Source organism: Chaetura pelagica, unplaced genomic scaffold (genome assembly GCF_000747805.2).
Source record: "Chaetura pelagica isolate M959 unplaced genomic scaffold, ChaPel_1.0 scaffold90, whole genome shotgun sequence".
In the NCBI taxonomy this organism is placed as follows: Eukaryota; Metazoa; Chordata; class Aves; order Apodiformes; family Apodidae; genus Chaetura; species Chaetura pelagica.
In genome coordinates this window covers 7797579-7817506 of record NW_009953496.1, presented here as the reverse complement: position 1 = coordinate 7817506, position 19928 = coordinate 7797579, and the positions used below count along the sequence as shown (strand labels likewise).

At 35.5% G+C, this 19928-nt stretch overlaps 1 protein-coding gene across 1 annotated transcript in view; it reads left to right on the top strand.

The window, feature by feature from the left end:
- Positions 1-204: 204 nt before the first annotated feature.
- The window catches only part of AHI1 (Abelson helper integration site 1), an 87137-nt gene continuing 67413 nt past the window's right edge, over positions 205-19928 (top strand). The window contains exons 1-12 of the mRNA XM_009999144.1: positions 205-330; positions 1171-1292; positions 5729-6339; positions 6913-7070; positions 8114-8327; positions 8617-8809; positions 10498-10593; positions 12000-12185; positions 13688-13837; positions 15315-15447; positions 16436-16559; positions 18894-19123. Coding sequence (XP_009997446.1) covers positions 321-330; positions 1171-1292; positions 5729-6339; positions 6913-7070; positions 8114-8327; positions 8617-8809; positions 10498-10593; positions 12000-12185; positions 13688-13837; positions 15315-15447; positions 16436-16559; positions 18894-19123 — 2227 coding nt within the window. The 5' untranslated portion in view covers positions 205-320. The remainder of the gene's footprint in view (positions 331-1170; positions 1293-5728; positions 6340-6912; positions 7071-8113; positions 8328-8616; positions 8810-10497; positions 10594-11999; positions 12186-13687; positions 13838-15314; positions 15448-16435; positions 16560-18893; positions 19124-19928) is intronic.

Sequence of the window (19928 nt, the reverse complement as noted above, 5' to 3'; positions counted from 1 at the left end):
ATATAAATGCTGTAGTTTTTTTGTTTTGTTGGGTTTTTTTAATTTACTGTCAAATAACAAGTATCAGATTGTCACTAAGAATTCTGAGCTGAGATTTGATGGCAAGGGGCTTGTAATAATTCAGACAAATAGCCTAGAAATAAATATTGCCCTGAAAGACCTGTACTCATTCTTAATATTAATTAGAATACATTAAATTGTTAGCTTCAAGTCTATGGACCAGTTATGTTAATGAAAGTTTTACATTCGTTTAAATAGGATGGTGAATTCTGAGGAAGAAGCAGCTGGTGTGTTAAGCTACTTCTAACTCAGGACTGAAAATGCCAGCAGGTAAGAATACATTGTGTTTGATTTCCAATACGTATTTTATAGTCAGAACTAGATGAAAATGGTTGGAGTTACTTCTGTCTATAAATGTTTAATGCTGTGTTGGTTTTGCTTTGAGTCCTTGTTTATAGCTGATTTTCAAAGTGTTGGGTTTTTTTCATTTTCAATTTGGGGACTTCTGTAAAAATAGCAATTACAATAGTAAATATGCTGTAGCTGAGGATTCAACAGCCTTTTTCAGTGGTGTGCCAGATTGCATTTTTAATTCTGTAGCTACAAATTATGAACTACCTCAGGGGAGCTAGAACACCTGCTGCAAGGGTTGAAATGCTGCTGATGGCAGTATCATGATCACAGAAATGCAGGGACTCTCAGCTCTAGATCCTTTCAGACCTAGGCATACTCCTGCCTCCTGTTGGTCTGGCTCAGGGTGATGTCCCTCTGGGTTCCAGACTCAGTAAGAACCTCAAGCAGTTGCTTCTCCTGGAGACAGTGTGGCCCATCTGTTGTTATCCATGTGTTGGGCAGTAATCTCTCCTCGACCTAGGCAAGCCCAAGTGCAGTGTGTGCCCTTCAAAAAGTGCTTTGTGCAGGAAACTGAGTAGACGGTGCCAGCTTCAGCAACCAGGAATAGCCTGGTGTGCTTGTACAATAGTGCTAAGTTATCCTGGTGTGGTTCATCTTGTCAGTGGAAATTCTTAACTGAATACCAAGAATATTTCTTGGTAAACTTTCCCTGATAAAATAGTTCTTATCTTTTGAGATTTTAAAGCACGATTGTGCACTTTATTAGCAATGGTGATTACTGAGCTAATGAATCATACTCTAGATTTCTTTTTGCAGTTGAAAGTGAGGCAAAGGCAAAAACCAAAGTCTACTTTGAGGAGATCTTCAGACGTCATGCTGGCCTAACTGACACAAAGAAGTCAAAGAAAAAGAAGTTTCCCTCTCAAGAGAATATTGTGGTGAGTTTGGACACATGCAAGCTTGGGTTGCCTTCCTTAGTGGAAAAAAGATCTGGAAAATATTTTGTAGAAAGGAAATTTAAGTATTTTTTTTTAAATAAAGTATAAAGTATATTTCTGCACATATCCTTTGTTTTGATGTGGCTTTTATTTGTTGTTGCTTTACTAGCAATGCATTCTTCTAGTTTGGAGGTATGACAAAATTATATAGAATGTAATACTGGTAAGAAGAAAGTGGCACATGCAGGCATTCACTTATTTAAAGTCTGTCAGTAGTTAACCATAGAATCATAGGGTTTGTAAGGGACATCTGAAGATTATTGAGTCCAAACCCCTTGCTGCAGCAGGAACACCTAGGGCAGATCACACAGAAATACATTTGGATGGGTCTTGAAAGTCTCCAGAGAGGGAGACCTCCACAACCTCTCTGGGCAGCCTGTTCCAGTGATCCAGCTTTACAATAAAGAAATTTTTCCTCATGTTGAGGTGGAACTTCCTGTGCTGCAGCTTGGTGCCATTTCCCCTTGTCCTATCACAGAGCACCACTGAAAAGAGACTGGCCCATTCTTGACATCCACCCTTCAGATATTTATAGACATTAATGAGGTCCCCTCTCAGCCCCAGGTCTCTTAGCCTTTCCTCGTATGACAGATGTTCCAGTTCCTTTATCATCCTTGTAGCCCTCCAGTGGACTCTTCCCAGCATAACCCTGTCCCTTTTGAACTGGGGAGCCCAGAACTGGACACAGTACTGCAGATGTACTCTTAGACTGGACATTAAGAATTTTTTTTTTCACAGAAAGAGTGGTCAGAGACTGGAATAGGCTGCCCAGGGAGGTGGTTGAGTCACCATCCCTGGATGTGTTTAGGGGTCATTTGGATGTGGTGTTGGTGGATATGGTTTAGGAGAGAACTTTGTAGAGTAGGGATGATGGTTGGACTTGGCGATCCCAAGGGTCTTTTCTAACCTGAATAGTTCTATGATTCTACGTGGTCTTACTAGGGCAGAGTAGAATGGGAGGAGAACCTCCCTTGACCTGGTCACACTGTTCTTAATGCATCCCTGGATACCCTTGGCTCTCTTGGCCACAAGGACACATTGCTGTCCCATGGATAACTTCTTGTCAACCAAGATCCCAAGGTTCTTCTCCATGGGGCTGCTTTCTAGCAGGTCAACCCCTAATCTGTACTAGTGCATGGTGTTTTTTCTCCCCAGGTGCAGGACTCTAAACTTACTCTTGTTGAACATCAATCTTGTTGAACGTCTTTGCCCAGCTCTCCAGTCTGTCTAGATCTTGCTGAATGGCTGCACAGCCTTCAGGTGTGTCAGCAGACTGCAGTTACCTAAAAGCACTTAAAATCACTGTGAACTGAATCAAAAGTTAATGGTATACACAGAAGCTATGAGGCTTTTCTAGGATCAGTGTGTAAGCCTAACTTTAAGGTTTTCTTGAAGCCATAGATTTTTATCAGGCAAAACACTAAGAAATTAATAACTTGAGGAGAACATGTATTGAAACCTAATAGTGACCATTCTGAATATTTCCTTCAAGTGTGGCAAAGCTACAGGAGCTCTTGTTGGTATTTTCCATGCTGGTTGTGTTTGAGTAGAAATTTCTGCAAACTCTTAAGCAAATAACCAGGAATTTCTTTGTAAGAAATAAACGTGTGGGAGGGGAAGAGCAGATAGATGGAGAAGGTTAACTGCTTTTCTACCAGTTTTCTTCACTTTGTATAGTTTAACTATTATAGAGTTTCATATATCTTGAACTAATGTGAAATTTATCAGTGACAGTTGTTGTGTCATGCACTTGCCATAAATGCTCTCCCAGGTTTAATCAGAAACAGGTCATAGTTGAGAGCATATCTACACCTGAAATGTACCAGTCTGCTTCTTTCTTTTGTCTCCACTGAATATAGGCTTTTTTAGATTAGTAAAACCTTTTCCATCATAGTCCATTGTTGCCTTGAAACCCGAGTTCTGGAGCTGCAGAAGGTTGCTGTTGACTTTGAACAGCAGAAGTGAGGATCAGGAGACTGGCTGTCCCCTTGCTGGCTCTACTCTGTGTGCCCATTGCCTGGAGAGCCTGCCTGGAGGGAAAGGAAGCATCCTGACTGTAAGAGGAAAGGCTGATGTCAGTAGGGCAGGATAAGTTTGAAGTTGCAAGGGTTAAGAATGAGGGGCTTGTAATGAGGGTGGAGCTGGACATCAGCTGTGGCCAGTGTGAGGTCTGCTTTGTTGTTCAGTAGCCATAGGGGCAGTGGGTATGAAGCCTGAAGCAAAGGCTGAAAAAACGAGCAATTGGGACACAAGTCAGAAAGTGAATTTGCTAGTATCCCTTCCAGGGCTAACCATGCTTATTTTTTACCAGTTGTACCTCCTATTATAAGTTATTAGAATGAGGAAAGCCTCAGACCAGTCAATGCCCAGACTGTTGCCCAGATAGATTAATCTGTCTAAAGTCAGCATTGAAATGATTGTGTTTATTTCGTGCAAATTAAATATCATGGTTTAAAAACATGGAAAAAGTAGCCTGAGTTATGATCATACAGACTCTGTGTCTGGGGAATGTAGTTGAACTGCTAAAGCAGTGTTGTGCTGCCAGGCAGTATCTAGTAATGTTCCTGAAATATGCTATAATTTGAAATTGTGTTTAATTTCATTATGAGGATATTCTGTGTCTTTTTTCCTATGAGTAAATTTGCTGTAGTTAAATGACTATGCAGCTACTATTGATGACACATGTTTTTTTTGTGGGCATAACAAATACCAAATTCTAGTAAATATTTTAAGCCGGTTTTGCAATAGCTAGGTTTCTTGGAGGAAATGATTCTTGAATAGCAGTTACTTTAGAAACTCTTGAACAAGTCAAAGATGAGGGCTTTTTTGTTTAGGATTTCTCACAGAATTCTGCTTCTTGGGCTGAATGGACTAATGTTCTATCAAAGGCAAAAATCAGCATGACCTTAGCCGTTGGTCACTTTTGAGTCTTAATTGCCAGTGTATTTTAACCTTCATGCCTTGTACTCTGTTCATAGAAATGCAGGAAAGGAAGTGGACAACGTATTAAAAAACATTATTTTTTTTTTCTACTTTATACAAAGTTTGTTGCTTTATTTTGTATTTTAATTTCCTTTAGTCTATTCAGTTTTTCAAGTTATTTATATGAAATCTTCCACATCCTCTTAAGTCACTGACTTATGAATAAAGAGGATGTCACTGGTCAATTTAAGCAAGTGAAAGGTGAAGGTACAAATACAAGATTTTTTCATTATTTAATACTGAGATAATTTAAAATCTTTTTAGTTGTAGGATGCTAAAAATAGAGGTATCTACTGAAAAGATACATGAATGGCTTTATGTTTTCCTGATGTATTAGATAGGCCTACCTGCATGAAATTCTAGACATTTTCTTTTAAACTCATACTTTATTAGGACAGTGTTGTGCATGTTTAAGCTTTATCTCTAGTTTCAGACATCAGCTAGAGTTTTATGTAGGGCCATATAGTAAATGAACCTCAGGGACTTTATAGAAGTTCCATTAAGGAACAGACCTGTGTGTCAAGCTTCTTAGAGAATTAGGCCTTAGTTACCTGTCGTGTTTGGAGTTATCATAGAATAGTTTGCATTGGAAGGGACATTTAAAGGTCATCTAGTCAAAACCCCCTGTAATAAGCAGGGACATCTTCGACTAGATCAGGTTGCTCAGAGTCCTTCCCAGCCTGACCTTGAATATTGCTACAGATGGGACATTATAACTTTTCAGTATCCATGAAAAGAAACCTGAAGGAGGGAAGAAAGTATACAATGTGTTTTCTGAAAAACACCAAAAATTGGCAGGAGTGCAGAGACAGATGCATTAGCTGAAATTGATCTTTGCTGTTTTTACTAGACTGGTCTTTATTCTTAGTAGAATGACAAAGAGTTGCACTAATGTGCAGGTTTTTTTCAATTTTATACTTTAAAAAAGTCTTAATGGAAATCTGTTTTTCAATTTTAGCACATTTTAATATAATTTCATTGTCAAACTTTGGCAAGCAAGTTTCAGTAAGAGAGACTACAAAGAACTGAGCCTGGAGTCTCTCTAATTTGCATTTTAAATGGATGAAAGTGCTTGATATCATGCTGCATGTAATCTTGAAGTTTGTTTATGGAGTAGACTTGTTGATTTTTTGTGGTTTTTTTTTTTACCGGATAGAAGTAATTTAAAAACATAGTGAAATTAATTGAGGAAAAAATGCCCAAACAGAAACTTTTTTTTTTCAGTGTGAATTTTCTGTTGCCTTTCAATCTGTCACTTGCTAATTTTAAACAAGAAAATAACTAGATCTTTTATTTCATTTTACTTTGTGTAATGTTTCTAAGGAAATAACAAAATACTGTGTTTATAACATAATTTTTAGTACAAGTATGTTTTATGTTCTTCTCATTTATAGCTTGATACCTTTAGAAGTAATATTGATCTAGCCAAGGAAAGTGTGAATGATGAAGCAATTATAAACAACACATATAATCCTGAAGAAGAGAGTCCTCGATTTACAAAAAATAAACTGAGAGAGAAAGCCTCACTTGCAGAGAAAATAAACAATGACATTGTTAGTGAAGAAAAGATCAAGCAACCAAAGTCTAACAAGAAGAAAAAGAAATCACTGGTACAAGAACAATTTAATGAGGAGGAAAATTTATATGAACATAAATTGGAGAGTTTTGAGGAACAGATTAAAGATTTTCCAAAGAAGAAAACAAAAAGAAAATCACAAACAGATGTACCTCATCAAGAAGATGATAGAAAGATTAAAAATTCCTTGACTGAAGTGAGAAACATAACTGAGTTAGAAGAGAAAGAAGAGCTAATTCAAGCTTATCAGCTATATGTGGCTGAGGATGAGTCAACTGCAATTAAAAACAAAATAAAAATGAAACTTAAAGAACAGATGTCTGAATTTACTTCCAGTGTACAAAGCCATGAAGTAGTATTGAACAATGAAGTGGGCAAAAAGAAGAAAAAGAAGAAACAAAGAGCAGTTTTAAGTGAAGCTGAAACAAGGTACTGTGATAAAAGACTATACTGTGTGTCTCTGAATCTTAAGTGAAACGTTTTGTTTTCTTTTAAGATAGACAGAAACTTTCTTACAAAATGTACATATTTTCTAAGTGACTAACTTGATGATTCTGTTATGAAAAAATATTACCAAATACTTTTTCAAAATACCGCCAAGATTAACATGTAACTCACAGATTCTGTTTAACTTTTTTAAAAAACCTCCGTTACTATCTGATGTTTATTTCCATGGAACTGACTCTTAACTAACTTCAGATTATTTTCTGCATGGTTTTCTAGTGAGGGGTGATGGCCCTGGTCCAGCAGAAAAGTATTAGCTTAGCTCCATTCACAGGAATGGTTCTGCAATTATCTAGAAATCAGGAGGAGCTGAAGGGGAGAAAGAAATAAAAAAGGCAAGACACTAATATTGGGGGGGGATGTTGTATTTTCAAGATAATAACATGATGAGTTGCAGAGCTGAAGAGGGAATTTCAAGTTCATTAGAAATGGTAATGAGCAATTGCATCCTCATGTGCAGTAGAATGCAGCTGCTGATGGTAATTCCTTATGTTGCAGTGCAATGTCCCTTTCTGAGCTACAGCATCAGCCAGAAGAAGATAGCAATGAAAATCAGTCTTTGGAAAGACTAGTTACAGCAGAAGAACAAAAACTGGAGGAAAGCATGGAAAAACAGAAACCTAAAGCAAAGAAGGTTAAAAAGAAAACCAGAAAAGGTCTGCCAACAAAATGTTAAAATGCTGTACTGCTTTGCTGCTTTATCCAAGGGTTTTTATTTTTCTTTTTTTTCTGTGCATTGCTACAGAAATATTTGTCCATAATAGTAACACAGTATTGACTGAGCTGTTGAAGTTACTTGGTTTTTAGTTACTTAATTCTATTTTTGTTCTTCCAATTCTGTGGCTAATTTGTAAGGAACTTAATTTAGTGTATCTATCTAAAATCTTGAAAATTCATTTACTGTAAATAGTTCTGAAATGAATATAGTTAAGGAGGTTTTTAAAGCATACTGTAATATTATAATATCACCTTTACAGTGTATTACTTAAATGCATATTCTATTTGTCACTTTTACTTTATCACTTTTATTTACTTTATGCTACAAGTATGCATCACCACTGTATTAACCAGATGCTCATTTTGGACATAAGGAATAGTTTTTCATGCAGCACATAGTCAAATTGGAGAATTCATTTCCTCAAATGTTGTGGAGGCCAAAATAAGAAATTAGTTTAAAAAATGGAGATTACAGAAATTGATGAGGAGTAGGTCTTTTGATACCTGTTAAGTATGGTCATCTCACTGTAACTCCTAATTGTGGAAGTTCTGAAAAGAGTGTTTGGTAAATTCAAGGGAAACGCACATGGAGAAAACATCACTTTCTGTTTACCTTGTTTTTTACATTTTCCTTCAAACAAGCAAATAAACTTTGTTAAAGGCTGTAGTCCAGAACAGGATATTGAACTGTTAATTTGGAGTCACTGTGGTACAGAAGAACCTATCTCAATCAAGAGAAAGACATGAGATTTTATTTTAAAATGTTGGTTAATGGAAATATAGTAATATAAATTCATTTGAATGCTCATACATGTTTAAAATTATGCATATTTTATAGTTTTATTTTAACTCATTACATAAAGAACACGTTAAATATTATTACTTCACTATTAATTGCTAAGACTGTACAGTGCATTTTTACTTTTTTGAATTGTCACTAGTGGAGCATGTTAACCACTATTTACTTTGTTTGTATTTCTAGAAGAAAACACAAAAGTCGCTGCAGAAAATGATGAGGAAATGAGGAATACAGAAATTTCAACTCAGTCTAAATATGGTTTTGATGATGATCTTGTGCTGGGAGTTTACATCCATCGATCTGATCGACTTAAAACTGATCTCCTGGTGTCTCATCCCATGGTTAAAATACATGTTGTTGATCAGAGAAATGGCTTATATGTCAAGAAGGATCATGGGTGATTTTAATAAACTTTTCCTATTATCAATGATTAGCATAAGCACATAGATTCCCTAAAAGATTAGATACTAAAATAAAGCTGAACATTAAGCATGCAACATCATTCATTAGTTTCTACATCTATGATAATGCATATATCTACCTAGAGTAAATTACAGTGGTCTTTTGCTTTTCTTTTAGTCACTGTCAAATGTCGAATGCTTTCAGTAATTGAAAACACTGTTTTGTTTGAGTTAGGTTTTTTAAGGAACTATAAGAATTGTATTTTTTTTGAAATTTTCAAACAGCAAGAGCAAAGTTTCATCTTCTTATGAACAAGAACAAAGAGAGCATGTTCTTCCTATTATGACTCAACCATATGACTTCAGACAGACTAAATCAACAATTCCAGAGTGGGAGGAGCAAGTCATATTTAATGAGCGTTTTAATTATTTTATTCAAAATACTGAAGAAGATCCTCAAGTAATCCTGTTTTTTGAGGTAAGGTTAAATATTTTACATCAAGTTTCTGCACTGTATGATTCTGTTTCTTTCCTTATCAGTATATGCTTGACAGATTCAGGTGTTTTATTTTGGTTATATTGAGCTAATAGCATAGCATTAAGGTACAGAATTAAGTAGAGATAGCAAAAAGTGTTACTGGTGTTTGGTACTACTACTATTACTTTCAATAGAAGAAAACTTAGGTTTTTCTAAGGCTGGTAAGATAATTCCAGATCAGGAGAGATGGCACCACATATAAAGCTTATTGCTTTTTCCTTTTGCACATTCACAGAATCACAAAACAGTGGGGGTTAGAAGGGAGCTCTAGAGATCATCTAGTCCAACTCCCCTGCTAAAGCATGTTTCTCTGGAGCAGCCTTTCCCAATAAGGAGATGCTTCAGTCCCTCATAATCTTGTAATTGCTAAAATCTGAAAAGAAATTGAAGCACTGGAAACTCAGAGGGAGTTTGCATGCTTATAGCAACACTTCCCTTTTACTGTTGAGCAAGGTATTTAATTGGTTTCCATTAACATTGTAGACATCTACTTCTCCTCTCCCATTATTCACAAGTAATTTTTAATTTGTCCTCAAATACAAATATATTTAAAGGAAAAATTGTAAGGTATATATTCTGTCTGTTTTTGAGCTTAAGTATTTCCATATTCATAAAGACAGATTCTGTAGAATTAACCTGAAAATGGGAACTTAGTACAATAAATATATTTAATTCCTTTTTTTAAAATGTATTTCACTCATTCCTTTGTTTTTTATATTTCAAATAGATTAGATATAGAATATCACTGTATATTTCATTATGTTCTGTGTTACTTACAAATAACACCATTTATGGAATTCAGGGTCCTTAATTGCTTAACACAAAAGTGATTACATTTGTATATAAAGATTCTACGTGGAAATCACATTAATACTGGCACCAAAAGTATGACTACACTGAAAGCATGCTGTTTGACTTCAGCATTGTTTATGAAACAGCAGTTTGAAGACAGTATGATTACAGGTGTTGTTTTTTTAAAAAAAATATTATTTTATTTTATATCGTATAAGCCTCTAAGTGTGGCTTAATATAAGATGATTCTGGTCATTGACTAGAAAAATTGAAGACTCTCATGGACACCTTTGGAAGTGTTCCAAGTCAGGTTTACAGCACATTGAGCAACCTGATGTATTGAAAGATGTCTCTGCCTGTGGCAGGGGGCTTGGACTAGATGATCTTTAGAGGTCCTTTCCAACCCATACAATTCTATGATCAATTCTGTGACATAAGTGATAAAGCTAGGAAAGGAAAACTAACTTTTTAACTGCCCTTTTCTAGCTAGATTAACATACAGCTGTTTTTTTCTGTCAGATTTGTGAACTATATAGGATTTATGAAAATTACACATTTTCAGTTCTTATTGAGACAGAAGAGAAGCAAGAATTATGTTTTTTAAGACCAGACTTATGGGTTTTTTTTAAAGCAGGTGATGAACAGTCAAAGGTAAACTCATATGGATGTTATTTCTAATTGTGTACTTGTGTGGAAGAAGTACTGGTTTTGTAATAGCTTACAACTGAAATCCTAGGTTAGTGAATCACATCTAGCATCTTTTCAGCACTATTTTTTAATTACCATGAAGTATGTATTAATTACAAATACTTTAATATCCCTACCAATACTTTCAGATCCTAGATTTTCGAGGGATGGATGAAAGGAGATCCAGCTCTGATGTACCAGTTCTGGAAAGGGGCTTCCGAAAAATTTGTTGGGCATTTCTAAAGGTATTGTAAATATTTGATAAGAAACGAAGTTTAGAAATCTGTCGTTCAGTTTTATAAAAGACCCTCCTAAATGGGGAAAACATTTTTTAATATTCTCAGGAACAGATACGGGAAAAATAAATCCTTTCTTGGTTGGCTGTTCCCTCCCTCTTCTTTCACTCTGTAAAATTCACAGTAACGAGTATGACAGTAGGGGAAAAAAAAAAATATAGATAGATATAAAGAAAGTATAGAATATGTAAGTTTGTGGGTTTTTGTTCATAAATTACAGAAGGCAGTCAGGGTTTGTGTCTTCATGAGATTGTGTCTGTAAAGAATGTGACAAATGTACTATTTTCTGTACCTCAGTGGTTGTTCACTCAAGTGGCATTTTCAGTTGGCCAGACCTAATTATAAAAAATCTGCAGGGTTTGAAATGCTGCAACAATGAGGTGCAAGTTATTTAGCCAGCACATCATGTACCTTTTTACCCCTTTAGGAGACACCTGAATGTGCCAATTTGGCCTTTGAGAGTTGATAAGGTGTTACATTCTTTAATTTGCCTGAGGATGGTTCATTTACACCTACCCCTTTGGATGGTGATCTTGATAGTCACTGAGCAGTCCACAGCATGAGAAATACAGGAGAGAATAATGGAGTGCAAGTTTAGAGAAGAGGGACCTCCATATCATTCCATACAGCTCTTCCCAAGGCATGGTGTCCTGTGTCATGTAGCTGGTGGGAGCTCTGAATCCAGTCACTGAGCACAGTGTGCTCCTGACCAAAGTGAAGGATGAATTCCCAGCTCATAAATACAAATAAAATTTTGACCTTTTCTTCATTCCTACTGCATCTTTCATCTGTATCCGTCAAAGCAGAAATGTCCTGATAAAATGTGGTCAGTGGCAGTGGGTACATGCAGAATGAGTAGTGAAAGCACCAATATCTTACTCTTTAGTTCAATAGAGGGAACTCAGTTTCCTCAGAAGTTGTAAGAGTTACTGCTTTGCTATATCTTCTGGTCTGAGTCAAGGCCTTATGAGCACCCTTTACTGTTGTGTTCAAATGGGACAGATTTGGAAGCTCTTTGTGGATGTACAGTTCTTTGAAATTTGGCTAATTCCAGCAAGTGTTATAAAAAAAAAAAAAAAAAAAAGCAGTATTGCAGAGGCTACAGAGGTCTCCTTACTTAAAGGATATTATTGATGTGCATATGAAGTATCTTTCAAAACTAAACTACCATCTAAGCTTTAATCTTAGTGATAAATACATACTGAGGTCATTATTGCTTTTAGGGATAGTATATTTCTCCAATGGGAAGGGCATTTCAGTGTTTATACTACAGTTGTTTAAGATATTAGAAATGATCAGTGACTTTTATTACTTTGTGTTAACACTTTTTTTCCTATTTTTAATCACCCTTCCAGCTTGTAGGTGCAAATGGAGTTCTAAATGTTGATGGAAAACTCCGTCTGCAGTTGTATTACCCACCCTCAAGGACCAAGTCACATTCAAACGTTGTCGAGGTTTATGACTGGTGGGCAAAATGTCCTAGAAATCGTTACCCATCAACTTTGTATGTCACCGTAAGAGGCATAAAATTGCCAGATCATGTAAGTTAAGAATACAATATATAAATAAATTTATAAATATACAGACCTTTCTGTAAGAACTAGTAACTAGCTAGAGTGTGTGAGTATGCATGTATGATAAAGCTGTACTTACATGCAGTATATAAAATAGCTAGTATGTAACAAGCTATAGTAAGAGCTTTGCATGTTAAGATACATGTTCCAAACTCAGCCCTTCATAGCTATCTTTGAAAAGCAGACATAATTTCCCATCTGCAACTTTATATATTTTGCCATTGACAATCAGAAAACTTTCTTGAAGATTGATATCCTTTTCATTAGGAGGTATGCCATTTTAACTAGAATCATTCAGGAATGTAAATTCTGTAGTGAGAGAAGACATGAGTTACTTAACTCAGAGCCCCTGTATTCTCAACCTATAGTGACTTCTTTTTTTTCTCAAATGAATGCAGCTTAAAAGGGAGGCTTACATTGGTTATGTGCTGAGATGTGTGTTCCAGATAAATAGAGCATTTGTTGTTACACAATGCAAGTGCAGTATTGTTCCATTACCTAGTTTTCCATATGTATTTACAATTGTCGTAAATCTTCTGATCACTGTTGATACAGCCAAGGGTGATCTGTGGAGTCCTGATGAGATGTGGTCTGAAACCAGACTTATCTGTGAGATTATTTCATATGCTTTTGGGACATTTTTCTAATCTGTATACTGGAATGACATCTTCAGATCTCTTGCTCAGTCATGTTGTTAGGAATTCTGAGTGCTTTGCTTGAGTGGCTGTGGTTCATCCTTCTGCAAGTGCTCCAAGCTTGTCTTCCCCATGGTCTGAAGTTTTCCTGGTATGTTGAGGTGCTGTCACTTGTTCACAGCTGTCTGTACTTGACAGTTCTTTGTGAAGCTTAAGTGATGTGATGAATTTTCATAGGCTTTCTAAGCTGCACCTGACTTGGATCCATTTGCTACAGATGGTATTTTGTTCTTGTCTGATAAATGCCAGATTTGCTAGGGCTGGGATTGAGCTCCAGATAAGAACCATGGCATGATACAGTTTTCTCTGCATAGATTTCTGCTTCCATTTAAGATCTGTTACAGATCCTGCCTGGTCTCCTCCTTCTCCAGAAGGACCCGTATCTGCCATACCTGGTGGCTGTAAAAAAAGGATGTCCTTTATAAAGCAGGGCATCTTGCATGGAAGTAGGCCTTTACCAGGTAGTATAGCATTACTAGTTTTCACATACCCAAATACCTAATAAAAAGAAGAAGTATTAATTATTTCAAAAATCTTTAATGCCATCTGATTGACACAACTTTGAAAGCTCAGTTTACCTTCTGACTTGCTGGTTTCTTTAAATGACATTTTTGCTGTGACATTTTAATGTATTAAGCTTTTTAGAATCTCTTTATTTTTCAGATCTAGAAGTGCAATGCATTTGAAGTTAAAAGTACCTTTTAATATTTTCATATATTACACTGTTAATATTAAAAATATTTTTTCCTAATACTTAGTTTTGTTTGCCTTAAGGTTGCTCCTTCTTTCTGCTCTATGATAGCTGATCAGGAGGAACAAAATAGTGCAACAAGTGAGCTCCAGAGAGAGGGATCTAAAAAATCCTGTGAACTCTTTGCAAAGGAGAAAAAGGAGCCATGTAAATGGACAAGATTACCTGGACAGGTGGAGTGTTTTTCTTTGCTATTTTTAAAGAAAAATAGTTATATACTTTATTTTTATAACTTTATTTTTATGTAACAAGTACTAGGAAGCAAGTCATCCATTAGAGCAGATAAATTAAAAAACCAAACAAAATACAAACCATAAGGAACTCTCAAAAATACCAGATGCTGCTTAGTTTCTTACCAAATATGGCTGATTTAACAGTTTTTTTTCTCGAAACAGTCAGGTATTTTTACCTCCAGAGTTCTCCAGGAATTTGAAGGAATAGGGCTAGTCAGATAGTGGAAGGAAGACAGGCAACCAGTTCTCAGATTTCAGCTTGGTTGGAAATGTTTTCTCGTGTGCTTTTGTTATTTTGTTGTTTGGTGGGTTTTTTTATTCCCTCCATTAAAGTTATTTTTACAATATAACATAATTATGAAGGAGAGTTCATTGAAGAACCTTATGAAGGTTCTTGCTGACTTCATCCTAACTCCTGCATTGCTGCAGCTGATTGAAATTAGCAATCATGTAAAGGGAGTTCTTTTGCAACAACGTACAGTATGTCTATGCAGTGGGTTCATATTTTTCTGTAGAATTGTGTTAGCTTGAGCTCATGGTTCTATAAGAATTCCAGTAATAGAACATAAGATTTATTAACAAATATTGTTGATTTTAATTTTGATCTCATATGGTAGTCCATGTACAGATTATTTTAAAAATCATAAGAAAGCTTAATTGCATATATAGTTTCTAAGAGTATGAGTTTACCTTTATCCTGAAATTAACTGTGTGTATTATTTCATGTTATGCTTTTAAATGTATATGAATCTATTAATACTTATTTTTCATTCATAAGTTGAATCAGGTTTCGGTTAAATCATCACGTAACTACTTTGAATATTTTAATTCCCCTTAAACTTCTAATTTCGTTCTGGAGAAAAACCCCATGAGTGAAAAAGAGAAAATGTTTTGGAAGAGAGGAAGGGGGACTATAATACCTGTGCAATTTTTTTGCAATGTTTTATCTCCAGCTGTGTTTTAAAAAAAAAATCGAGACTTGAAATCCAGATGAGGAATACTAAAGGTGATGGGAGAGACCAAAGGTTTGAGTGCCTGTCGTTAGTCTTCTCAGTTCACACTGGAATCAAGTTACTAAAAGTGCTTAGACTCCGTAAGGAAGTTTGACTTACAGTCTAAGTCTATAGCTTATATTATTGATGATAGTGATCATTAAGCACTTCCTAAGATGAAGGAAATTATTTCAAGTTTACATTTTCTTGTCTTTTTTAAAACTTTCTATTTGTCTCTAGTAATGGGGCAGAAAAGAATGTATAGCAGGACTGTCACTGTTGATAAGGTGGAATTTTTCTTTTAAATTCCCTTAAGATGTTATTAGCTTTTTAAAACTTAGGCGTGACAGGAACTAAGAATGTATGTTAAGCATTGGGAAGTTAATGTTCCTAACTGTAATCCCAATTCTTCCCTGGAAAGCTAGGCTTGCCGCATACCTAACAAGCGGCTGTTGTCCCTGCGAGGTGGAGATCAGGGCTGCTTCTGTGTTCGTTTCTCTCATGATGGGAAGACACTGGCAGCAGCATGTGCAGGAAGGAATGGCTATCCCATAGTTTGTAAGTTTAATGTATGTTTTTTGTTTGTTTTGTTTTTTTTCTTAAAACTCATGTTGTTTGAAATTAAAGGGCCAAAGATGTATTTTTAAATTGTGAGTTTTCAGAGGTTTGTTTTATAATTGTGTTTTGTAAGTTGTTCTGTGCATTAAAGAGCATTGAGGGAAATTATCTTTCTGTGTTAATAGAGCTGGAACTGTCTTCACATATCCATGGTAATGTATATACAATTTAGTGGTATAAAATCACAGTATTTCTGTTCAGAGTTCTAATGGAAACATTTAATCATTTTGCATAAGGAACATATATTCTGATAATAATGTTTTAAGTGAAAAAACTTTTCCAGCCCCCACGCCACATGTTTTTTTTGTGTTTTTCTCCTAACCTGTCATGGAAGTTAGATACATGGAATACTCTATCTAGACAGACTACTGGAGGCTGCTGTCTTCCATGGACTGCATTAGTCAGAACTACTAATATTGCTTATAACTCAAACTTGGGGCTGCTTCTATGCAGCAGCTTCAATTGCATAGTTCTTCAGACCAGCATAAGAATTTTGAGATTGAGAGACAACAATATTTTAAGCGTATTCCAAGTAAATATTTGAACACAAGGAACAGTAAGGCTAGACTCCTTTATTGCACAGACCTAGAGAACAATCTCTGTGTTAGTCCAGAGATTTGTCAAGTAGCTGTCAAAATTTAAAAAATAATAATAAATTAAAAAACTATAATCCTAATCTGGTTCTAATGATTTAAAGTGAGTATGCTGTTTCTTAAGGGTTAAGAGATTCGTAACATCCATGAACCACTAGATGGAAGTATATGCTTGCTGTCCATGCGTATGGAGCAACTGTTTGGTTTTGGAAAATTAAAAGATAAAGAAAATGAGTTGATTTATGCTGGCAGACACTCAGCCTAAGACTAAACTTTGCACTAATAATTTAGTGTAATTGATGGTAAATACTCACAAAGTTGTTTTTTTTCTGTAGTGTATGAAATTCCTTCTGGACAGTTTCTGAGAGAATTTTATGGTCACTTTAACATAGTATATGATCTTTGTTGGTCAAAAGACAATCAATACCTTCTTACTGCATCCTCTGATGGCACTGTCAGGTCAGTATGATGATGATGTTCTGGCAGATAGTATCAGAAGCACAAAAGAAAGTGGTCCAGTTTCATGTCTTATTACAAACTGTGCTATAATAATTTAATTGAAGATTTGACTGCAGTATGACTTACTCTATTATACAAAAACTGTGATTCAGTCAATAACTTGTGCTGTATTTACTGTATTGGTTTCTAATGTATGTGTATTCGAGGCCAAAGCTTTTCCAAAAACTCTAGTGTCTAAATCTACAGTTCAGTAAAACACAGAAGGCTTTATATTTCAAGAAGTCACTGAGACAGTGGGAATACTCTGTCCTTGGAGAAATTGCCATACTATGAATGCTGTATTAAGTCTGCAAATTTGAATGAGGCAGGAAATTGAAAATATAAGATTCACATTATGTGTATAAAATGACCACACTGCGCCTAAATATGTTTTGCGGGTTGTTTGGGGGGAGGGGGTTGACAATTTAGATAAACAATTCAACTTAAATGGGTGTGAATAAAATTTGATGCTGTTATTTCTAAGGCTGAATGTGTACACATTTTCCTCTGCAATTAAAAAGTGTACTTTAGTGCAGTATTAATGATAAAATCCTAATATGTTCAAGCTTTGAAAGGAAAATCCCCAAACCTATAGAAAAATACGAAAACATGGCTGTGACACTGCACAAATTATTATGAGCAGCTTCATAATTTTTCCGTCTTTTTTTTCTTTTAGCTTTTCAGATCCCTATCTGTTGTTTCTGTTATGCAACTCAGTAGTGCTACAGGCAGTTGCATAATGAAAACGCCAGAAGAATTGTTAAATGATATCTTGTATGTGTGGAACTGTTGCTTTTTTTTGTTATTGGTGAGGGGTTTTTTGCTTCTTGTATGTAGGCATAAGAGTATTTTGAGAGTTTATCTCATGTTTTTACTTTTTATTTGAAAGCAGATTAAATAAGATTATTTTTATATTGAAGTTAATATCAATGTCAATCCTTATGTGACCTCTAAGAAGGTTCAACTGTTCCTCAGTTCTTGAATTTGTGGCAGAAAGTTGAAACTGTAGTGGTCTGCTTTCTTTTCTGTGTACTGTGCGTAGTCACTGCATGAGTCGTTAGTTCCTGTATTTACTGTCCGTTGCCTTAAGTTCTTTAAAAAGTCTCCATTTAGGCAAGGATTTTCTTCTTTTTTCCTTTCATATGGGGAATATTTTGCCATTGAAATGTGGTAGAATGGAAGGATAAGAACCAAAAGGCACTCTATTGCATTAATTATCAGTTTATTACCTGGGTCATCTCTCAGACTGATTTCTAAGAGAATTTGAAGAAAAATTTGGAAACTTGCGTGAATCCTTCTTTATATAGTTTTATGTGCTACTTTTGAGTCTTTCCAAGCTTTAGCCCCACATTATTTGTGAGCAAAAAATTAACCTTTAAGTTCGTAGAGCAAGACCATTCCAAATGATAGGTAGACTCTTTCGACCTGTGCATGTTAAGTTGCAAGTAAATCACTGTACTCAAAGGGATTACAATTTTGTAATGAGTGAACCTCAGAGTGAGTTTAAAATTCTTCAGTAGCCACCAGAAGCAGTCACGCCACCTAGAAAGGGGGAATCAAACAATTAAATTTCATACTGTAAGTGAGCACTCTCTGAAATGTGCTGCCCACCTGTATCTCATGATCCAGGTACCATTCCGGTCTTTATGAACTCCTCTTTGGGGAAGGCTTCCAAATAAAATGTGTAGCATCAAACAAAAAACACTTCCTAAGAAAAATCTGATCTTACAGATACGGGTGGTACAGGATAGGAAACAGATGAATAGTAAGAACTGAATTTATGTGAAGAAAACATTATTGAGATCACAATCACTGTGTGGTAGATAATTGTTCTTTTAACACTTTCTGGGGTTTTATTTATATTTAGTGGTCCTAAATGTTTCATTCTGAGATTTTTGCTCTACCATCTTTTGATACTTTTTTCTTTTGTTGCAAATAAGTAATACCCCAGAAAGTCTTAATAATATGTTTATAACTCCTGAAGGGAAGAAAATTATCCATTCCATGGAATTCTTTTTGTATTTTAAAATATCCATTAAATGAGTAAGTAGTCATTAATTTACTTTGAAGACAGAGTACTATGTAAAGTAGTAAATGTATCTTCATTCTTGTTAGAAACTACCATATTACAGGATTAAAAATAGATGGAACAAATTCATAGGATAAACAGGTGGTGCTAAGTATTTACCAGCATTTTCCTCCAGAACTGCCATCACAAAATATGGCATCAGTTACACAGTTAATCTGTATGTGATTACTGTATACAGGAGTTATCCTAATGTCCTTTCCTTTTAGAATGTGGAAAATAGAAATGCAGGCAACATCTGCAGTGAGAGTTTTCCCTCATCCTTCATTTGTTTACACTGCAAAGTACCACCCAGTTGATGACTCCTTGGTTGTGACAGGATGTTACGACTCTGTGATTAGAGTCTGGAATGCCAATGTGGAAGAAATTTATGGACAGCTGCTACAGGAGCTTGATGGTCACAAAAGCTTCATCAACACACTTTGTTTTGATGCAGAAGGTACGTACTTTTTTAGTCTTTAGTTGAAGACCAATTTGCATTACTAGGTTGCTTTATTTCATAGAGGCAATGTAAAATCCTGGAACAGAATAGTTTTAGGTTTGTTTGCTATTAATAACTTAGTATCGTGCCTTATTTGGGCAAACACAATGGGACACATAGCCCCTGATATAAATTGAGAGTAATCAGAACAGGTAAGTGTGGAAAGAACACGCAAACAAATGTGTAGTGATCCAGCAATTATGACTAGGCAAATTTTGGTCATAGTGTAGTTTTCAGTATCCCTATAAATAGGTATTATTATCAGCTAATGTTTTGTACATATTGCAGCAAAAATTAGCAGAACATAAAGTACAGATTCTACTGTTCAGAGGAGACAAATACATTAGGATACAGGTGGAAAGCGTAGCAGTCACTGTACTGAGGTAAACTGGAAAAAAGGCAGGTTTGGCTAGAATTCTTCTAGGTGGAAGAATTATGTACTAACACAAGCAGAAGTAGAAAAATCTAGAGAGTTCTCAGAACAGAACTTCAGAACAAGAGATGGCATGACCACGATAGAAGCAAAGGCAGCTCCACCATATTGTAATTCAAAGTTATCAACTGAAAGCAGTGATAAAGAAATTGAGGTACTGGTAGTTAGATTGTGAGAATTTAAATGTTAGACTGAAGAAGTGGGAGGGTGATGAACATTTCAACATTGAAAAAGAATGTGAAAAACTGAGACAAAAGGACACAGATTTCACCATTGTGAATAATGTTAACTGATAGATTAACAGCTGAAAGCCAGTGAGAGAGATGTACT